This window comes from Octodon degus, unplaced genomic scaffold (assembly GCF_000260255.1).
Source record: "Octodon degus isolate 3935 unplaced genomic scaffold, OctDeg1.0 scaffold00225, whole genome shotgun sequence".
In the NCBI taxonomy this organism is placed as follows: Eukaryota; Metazoa; Chordata; class Mammalia; order Rodentia; family Octodontidae; genus Octodon; species Octodon degus.
In genome coordinates this window covers 2,357,923-2,366,422 of record NW_004524801.1, presented here as the reverse complement: position 1 = coordinate 2,366,422, position 8,500 = coordinate 2,357,923, and the positions used below count along the sequence as shown (strand labels likewise).

Sequence of the window (8,500 nt, the reverse complement as noted above, 5' to 3'; positions counted from 1 at the left end):
TGTGTGTGTGTGTGTGTGTGTGTGTGTGTGTTTATATATGATATCATATATATGTGTATTTTTTTAACAGAAGAAAACATTCTTACATAATTGCTATTTAAGGTGTGTCTGAGTTGACAGACTATAATTTAGGATGCTGGAGTTTGTAATTGCCCTGGTGACTTTAACGACCAAATATATTCTTTGCCCACATATATACTTTTGCCCAGATATATACTTCACTTCTGAAATTCAGAATGAAATCTTTAATAATCTAGACTGGTTTTTCTTGACTGAGCTTCTGGCATGTAGAGTGCAGCAGTAGGCAAGACACATGTTTCTAACCCTCAAGAAGCTTACAGTTGACTTACAGATACCACGGCCCCCTCACACTCTGTGTGACTGCGTTGCTCCCTTCATTGCCTTCTGTTAACTCAATCAGTGTCAGTCATTGTCGCCACCTGTCATTGGACTAACAAACTTTATTTTATCTGTAAACTCGATCTCCTTTGACCATGTCAGGTTAACATGTACTTGAACATAACACCAAAGATTATGACTCTGACCTCTCTGGAATCTATTATTATGCCCATGATAATATCTGCTTGCTCAATAAATTAATATATCATCACCATCGGCCACTTGGGCTCCAACATGGCGGTCATGGAACTGATAAATTAATTTCCAGTGTTTTGAGTTGCTTCCCCAGATCTGCTTCTACCTAGCTGATGCTGCTTCCTGGGTATTATTTGTATTTCTTGCCTGCCAAAGAATACAGAAGCACCTTTGCTTCTGTTTATACCAGATCCTAGACATTCTGAGTGCCTTTTAGAGTACTTAAAAAGACAGGTGAGTGAGTCAAGTCAAGTCAGTGGTGTGTTCTGCCTTCTTCTGACCTCTGTTCTTTAGCTGCCAGGTTCCATTTGGGTCCTACTCCTGGAAACTTTTCATGGTTTCTTCTGCACTCTTTGCTCTCTGCCTTCTTTGAAATCCTTTGTTACCTTTTATAGTTGGTGACAATTACATCATGTCTTATAAATATTTACTTAATGATTGAGTTTTAGCAAAAACCTGTATGGGTTGGTGGAAACTGCCTCTAAAATAATTCATTGCCTTTGAGAAGCAACGTGTCATGCTGCTATTTCAAATGCCTATCTGAAATGTTATGTGGTTTTGTTTATTTCAGAGACTTGAAGATAGAAAATTTGCTACTAGATGAAGACAATAATATCAAGCTGATTGGTATGACTTTTTTTTTAAACAAGATTATCTTTTAATTGTTGTGCATCAGTTCTCAACCTTGAAAATTGTCCCTGTTCTGTATCAAATCAGATTTGTAGGTTATCTTCTTTTGTGTCTAATATTCAATAATAGTTTTGAAGATGAAAGTTAATTTTAGCAGTAATTTAATAGCTTACTTAAATAATTAAACATAATTAGGAAGATGAAACTACTCTAACTTGATTGGGCAATCAATCAATAAGCATTTATTGGTCACATGTTTCTTTGGATTATTAAAATTCACTGGAGGTGATTTTTAGTTGGATTAACAGGATTACTGCTTAAAAAAAAAAACAATTGTGGAAAACAAATAGTGGAAAACAATTTGGCTCAGAAATGCTGCCTGTAGCTTCTACATATTTTATTCCACTTTGAAGTCAATTTATGGGTGTCCAAAATAAGGTACACAGTCAATATGGTCAATACAGTGTTCACCGTCCTCCCATGGTGTCATGGTGGCTCCCCACAGAGGGGTCGTTAGGATCTGTGCCACTTGGAAGGAGACTCCAGGGTCCTGTAATTCATCACTGGTTCATAATTCAGAACTCGTAAGTGAACTCACTTCATCGCTCATTCTCTAAAAGAATTCAGCTGTTTTGTTTTGTTTTACCTATACAGATGATCTTGGCCATTGTTTTTATGCCCTGATATTAAACAGCACTACCTTTTATTTTTCTCTTTTCTTTATTTTCTCACATCAACTATGAGTAATTTCTTTTACCTCAATGGCTTTGGAAGACCTTATTTTAGTAGAAAAGAGGAAGGCCAGTAAGACTTTGGGAATCTCACTCTTGTACTCAAGAAGGCACTTTTGCTAAGCAACTGTTGCAAATCATGTCAAGACTCCAAAACATACCTCAGATGACTTACTGGGTACCTTGGAATCCTAGCTGGTGTCCCGTGAAGGCCAGGCACAAGCAAGAAGGTGCAGGGCCTTCAGGCGTTGCGCTAGAGGACCGAGCAGCACCGCTATGTGGTGATGGATATGCCCATCCTTAGAAGGTTAGCATTTAAGAGCACACTGCTTTTTCCCCTCAAAGCATTTTAAAGACTCTATTCATAGCAGGTTCTTAGAGCACTCAAAGGGCCTTCTTTTGGTGCCAGTGTTTTATTATTGCATTGTAGTTGCCTACAGGACCAGGTACAGAAACCTGTGGACCAAGGTGCTGCTGCACTGCCTGATCTGGGGCCTGAAACTAAGGAGTCTCTTGATGGGGAGAGAGGAAAGGAGATTTTTTTTTCTTCAAGATTTCTTGGCAGAGAACACTGTACTTTGTCTTTGGAAAATGTGCAGGTGACTGTGGTAGAGTTGTCCTAACCGTACAGACTGTATGAAAACAGGCTTGATAAAGGTCAGATTTACATTATAGTAAAAGTTAGAGTAATTCACTTCCACTGGTGTCATGTAGGCAAAGCTAGTAGGTCAAGCAGAGAGTAGTGCACCCAGGGAAGTTTCTGGACTGTAGCAAGCACTGCCCCTACTGTTTATAACCGTCACTTGTGCCTCCTTTGTCTGCCTCGGTGTTTGCTCCCTCTTCTTTCTCCTTAAGTCCTAGTCCTATGTGACCATTATTAAACTGGTCCTGTGAAGTAACAAATGTTGAAAAGGACAAACTTTCTTTTTTTTTCTTTTTTTCTTTCTTTCCTTCTTTGTCCTTCCTTCCTTCCTTCCTTCCTTCCTTCCTTCCTTCCTTCCTTCCTTCCTTCCTTCTTTCCTGGCAATTGAACTCATGACCTTGTGTTTGTGAGTCATGCTTTGTGTCCCTGAGCTATATCCTTGACCCAGCACAGACTTTTTTAATGCTTAGAAGTTTTCTCAGAAGATTCTGGAAGAACTAGTCAATATAAATAGCAGGTGCATTTATAAGTAGCTCACAGATCAATTAAATGATAAATGCTTTATAGGTGTTGTTGTATAAGTAATATGAAGAAATTATATACCTAAAGTGGAGCCTATAGCTCATCTGGTAGTGAGTTTGATAGTTCCTTAGGAAAATAAGGAACTTGGTTTTTCAAGTCCCTCAAAGTCATCACTTCTCAGCCGGCAACCTCTGCATTGGCACTTAAATAGGTATTTCACTGTAAAAGATGAAATTGCAACAAATATAATTTTGTGAGCTTTCTTTGGCTTTGAGATCCTAGAAGTAGACAGTAGTCCTGAACAATGGCTCAGATATCTTGTGCATCATATGGGTAGACTGTATGTATACCTAGAGAAAAGGATATGACATACAGAATTGAGTTATAGTGAGCCCAATTGGTTCCAACTAAAAACTGTCTTATATGAACAAGGTTTGAACAGTCGACTGCTTGTGATTGGCTGAGATTCAGGTCTTTGTTATAATGGTAGGTTACACTCTGTTTACACATCAGGTTAGGTTACAGCCACCATGTATGGTGGAGTATTTAGGCCAGACTTAAAATATGTACAGAGGCAGTTCTAGGCCAAACTTGATTTAACAGGAGAAAATAGGCCTAGTATATTGGCCAATGAATAGGTGCTAGGAGCCAGGATTCTCAAAATTGTCAGAATGGAGGCTCTGATGGTGGAATTTCCCACTGTTCAGAACTGTTTTATTAACTTCCATTTTTGACCAACTAAAGCTAAGGAGCCCTACCTTCCACCTATAAATGAAAGGGATGTTAGGTTACCCTAGGGGGCAACTGGGAATTGCATTTTGTGTAGCAAAATCTGTATTTCTTCGATTTCTAGGGAAGGAGACTAACTAAGTGGCTTGTGTGTTTTCTTGCATTGGGTTGGATAATATGGATCAAAGTTCTGCATTCCCAGTCTTTTTGTAAATTGAAGGCCCTTTGAACCTGTTTTTCTTCAAAGGAATTACCTAGTTGTTTTTCAAAGATGATTATAGCTATTACCATTTCCTCTTAATAGTTTCTCTTTCTTTGAAAGAGTTTGGTTTAAATAAATCTGCTTAAGCCATATTTCAAATTCACTAGAATTACCAGGAGTAAGGTGTGAGTTAATCAGGAAGTTTTTCCCTCTTAAAAAAAAAAAAAAAAGCAGTCTGATGTTTGGTAAGTTTAGTATATTCTTTAAATGGGAGAGCCACAGTGTAGAGCAGTTTTGTGCATGTTCCAAGGCAGCATGCACTTGGGCGTTCTTTGGAGATTCATTTTGCAGCTCTCAGAAACACTGGGTGATAATTAGCTTATGTGTTTACCAAATCTAATGGAGGCAGACCTACGTGACATTACTGGGAGGCAAACTTCTCTCTAGTTTCACAGTTCTAATTATAGGCATATGTGTAAAATTTTAATAATTACAATTACAAATGTGAAACATGCTGGTTATTTTTTTTCACATTGCATTTTAAATCTAATCCTTCTGGCCAGGTCCATGCGAGTCATTTAAAATGCAGATCCTGTTCCCACCCCTCCCCCGACTCACTGTTAATTTATCTTGTTGAAACTGGGCTTAAGATAAGGTCAGAGTCGATGCTCTAACTTGCCAGGGACAATGGAGGATGATCTGGTCTCTTATTTCTCCTTTCTCTGCCTTTCTTGAGAGACCCAGATCAGCTGAGTCAAAGAAGGGAATTGGATAAGATGCCCTTATGCTGTTCTAGAATCCTGCTGACAGGAGGAGCAGGGAATTTAGCTTTTATCTTAGAAATGTAGAGGTAGATCTTTGGGGACTTCTATGAGGCTAGGCCTCTGCCATAGCAGTTCATGAAGCTTTCCTTTAAAAATGTCACTCCCAGTAGTACTATACTGTCCTGTTTGGGCTGGGATACTGTCTTGCCAGTTTGCCATAGAAGGTACTCTTATCAGTGAAACAGTCCTCCAATGCTAACTGTGATCCTGCATCTAAGACACTGGGGTTTGAGGATGGAGTCCCTCAGGTCCTTTATAACAAATAATTACTCCAATGACATGGTCCCAGAGACCCATGGGACTCCCAGAGGACTTCTCTACATGGTATATGGGGTCTGCTGTGAAGGGAATTGGGGAGAGACTGAGGGTAAGAATGAGAGAGAAATGGAGTAAGGGAAGATAGGAGGAAGAAGGAGAAGAGTGAAAAGAAATGAAACAGGACAAAAGCTAAGTGTTCAAACATGCAGCTTTCCTGCTGGGTTGATTTGCCAGTCTTTATTGTATGCTCAGACTCTTTCTCCAGAGTCTGACCTGAGCTTGGGTGGTCTCCAGAGTTTAAAGAGATTTTAGACCTCTCCTCCAATAGGGTACTCTTTAGAAAAGCTGTCTCACTGCATAGCCGAATCCAAGGACAGTTGGGAAGCTTCTCAGCTGTGTCCTTGGGAGCCACAGGTTGTGGGCAACTTCATGGACTCTCGCTCTCTCCGTACTGAGTGTCTCTGCAGCTTTGCAGGCACAGACACGTTAGCGTGAAGTGAGAAAGTAATGAAACCAGGCATGAATGGTGCCTCTTGAGAAAGTACCAGGGTTTTGTTCCAGACTTGGAGCCAATCTCTACCCAAGCCCTGTAGCCTGAGAGTCTTCTGTCTGGGGGGTAGAATCATAATATTTACACTGAAGTTCAAAGGATGAACTGTGATCTTAATTCTGAGATTAACAAAGATTGAGGGAAGATACCAGGAGGGCATGACACTAACAGCTCTCTAATTGCCAGGCAGCTGCAGTATCTTTAAGATCAAAAGTAAACACAGCAGGGAAGGCATAACAGATCCAGCTTAGCTGTAGATCTTCGGGCTTTTCTTCCCAGAGCCTTCATCTTCCAGGAACAAAGCAACGCCATGAGGTCACTGAGTCTGGTTGGCATCGCCAGCCTCCCGGCATTATTTTTCCAGCCAACTTGCAGGGTTGCCTAAATGGCTGAGTATATTTTTCCCCCCTCTTCAAGTTTCCATATGTGCTGCATACAGTTGGGAAGAATTTTTAAAAAATATTTTTACAAAATGCAAAAACTCAGCCGAGATGGCTGGATTGTGTGTCACGGGCGGTGACACCAGCAACCAGCCAGAGAAAGATCCGTCTTCCTTGAGCTTCTCCCCTCTGGGAAGCCAGGCAGCTGACTGCAAGCCTGTCTGCTTGTTCTGTCTTCCCGCCTTAGTCCTCGAAAGCACAGCCCTCATTCCTTCTCCTGGACAACTCATTCACAATATTTGGTGGAAATCCGTTTTGGTTCAACGCGTTGTTAGCTCTAGCTGGATTTTACAGTGAGGACTGATGTAAAATGTTCCAGTTAGGCAAGGGAGCCACCACCTGACCTTCTTTTGTCTTGAGACGCCTATCCAGAGGTTATAGTTTGCAGCTGCTTGATTTCCTTTTGGATGCTAAATTATGTGTTAGCCTGAGAGTCTGATTCCTTTCCTGCGGCACCCCACCCCCTTTCCTGTCCTTCTTTATTTCTGCAGTTTTGTAATTTGGAGTCCAATTGTCCTCTTCTCTTCACAGACTTTGGCCTGAGCAACTGTGCGGGGATCTTGGGTTACTCTGATCCGTTCAGCACACAGTGTGGCAGCCCTGCTTACGCCGCGCCTGAACTGCTCGCCAGGAAGAAGTACGGACCCAAAATCGATGTCTGGTCCATGTGAGTTACTGAGCTTATAAAAGTCAGTGTTCCCCCCTGCTGTCGCCACTGCTCCTTCCTTAGGAAATAATTCTGTTTGGTGCAAGTATATTTAGCTAGGCCCAGGAGCAGATCATCAGTGATTCTTTGGAGCCTGGCTTTCCTTCTGCATCACTGCCACATTTTCTGCATCTACCATCAGAAGGGCCCTTAGCTAGATTCATCCAGGAGAGTACTGGGAAGAGCAGCAAGCCAAGTCCTGGCCTCTCAGACCTCACATTCTGGTTATAGGATCTGCTCGGGTCCCCTCTCAAGATCCTGCCATAGGCTTTTGTACCATGGGTGTGGAGCCCATCCTGCCTCAGCCCACCTCCTGCCTCTGCGCCTCACCATGTCCTCTGCCCATGAGTCTTCAGATACACTGGCCCCGCCTCCCACTTCCCACCTCAGGCTGTCCAGCTGCCCTTCTTTTTCCCAGAATGACACTCCCCCGGCATTCCCATCTTTCTGCTGAAAACAAGTGGCGCCACTACAGAGGCTCCAAGTCCCCCTGTGCCGGCCTCGCCTCTTCACTTTTTCTTTGGCACCTGTCACAGTCTGTCCTTTTCTTGTTTGTAAATCCCTTCATCCTCTCTCTTCCCAGTGGGAAAGAACCATTTTAGGAAAGTTGGAGAATGTGTGTTAAACAGAAAGCTATGAAAGGAGAATTTGTGCATAAATAAGTAAAAAGGACCATGGGAACGTGAGATATCAAGAGATTCTTCAAGGGTGTTATGTGACTGTGGTGACATAGAAGACAAGAGACATGGCAGACCAAAGGGAAAGAGAGGTTTGCAGGTGAAAGTTTCTTTCTAAGGTCCTGCTCTTTTTTTTTTTTTTTTTTTTTTCTTCTGTACTGGGGATTGAACTCAGGACCCTTTGCTTGCCAGGCAAGCGCTTATTCTACTGAGCTATCTCCCCGGCCTATGAAGTCCTGCTCTTCTGGGGATGAAAAATACTGTGTTGCCGCCAGGTGCGGTAGTGATGAGGCTCAGCCTGGGGACAGGGACCTTTTCTGGACCAGGTCAGGTGACATAAGTATCTCTTCCAAATCTAGAATTCGAGGAGGAAGAGGAGGGAGCTGTGGGGGTGGTTGGAGCTGCATGCGGACACCTAGGCTGCTCTTGATAAGCGTGACAGCATCCTCTATGCCCAGGATGGGATTTCTGTCCCTTACTGCTCCCTGTGACACAGAAGCAAATCAGTTATCTGTCATGGAGGTGAGAAGCATGGGCTGTGAAAAGGCCGAACTTTCTCCTCGCTCCTTCTGCTAAGTCACTTGACTGGAGACAAGAATTCATATTCCCTGTTGCTCAGTTTTAGGCCCCATGATAAAAGTCACATTTCCTGTGCCTCATGGAGGGCTCTTCCCAATCCACTTGGTCTGTTGCCACCTGCTTTCTCTAGTACACAGAAGCAATGACTACACCTATGAACAATGGCAGGAGCCATCGGAAAGGAGAGGTGGAGAAGATGCCAGACCAGGATTTCTGGACCCTTTAGTGCTGCTGTCTTCCTCACTTGCCCCATCCTGGATCCTGGCACAATTGTGTTAAACCTGAGGCAGCTGCACTTTTCTTTTTATTTATTTTTTATTTTTTTCAAAATTTTATTGATAAACAGATAGCAATGAGACAGTTTCAAATCAAATCGAAAGTACAGTTTCAACAAATAATACACTGCATATATTCT

General features: G+C 42.3%; 1 protein-coding gene across 1 annotated transcript in view; it reads left to right on the top strand.

Annotated features, from left to right (window-relative positions):
- Hunk (hormonally up-regulated Neu-associated kinase) overlaps positions 1-8,500 on the top strand; it is a 119,108-nt gene that overhangs the window by 65,501 nt on the left and 45,107 nt on the right. The window contains exons 3-4 of the mRNA XM_004645345.2: positions 1,166-1,221; positions 6,655-6,790. Coding sequence (XP_004645402.1) covers positions 1,166-1,221; positions 6,655-6,790 — 192 coding nt within the window. The remainder of the gene's footprint in view (positions 1-1,165; positions 1,222-6,654; positions 6,791-8,500) is intronic.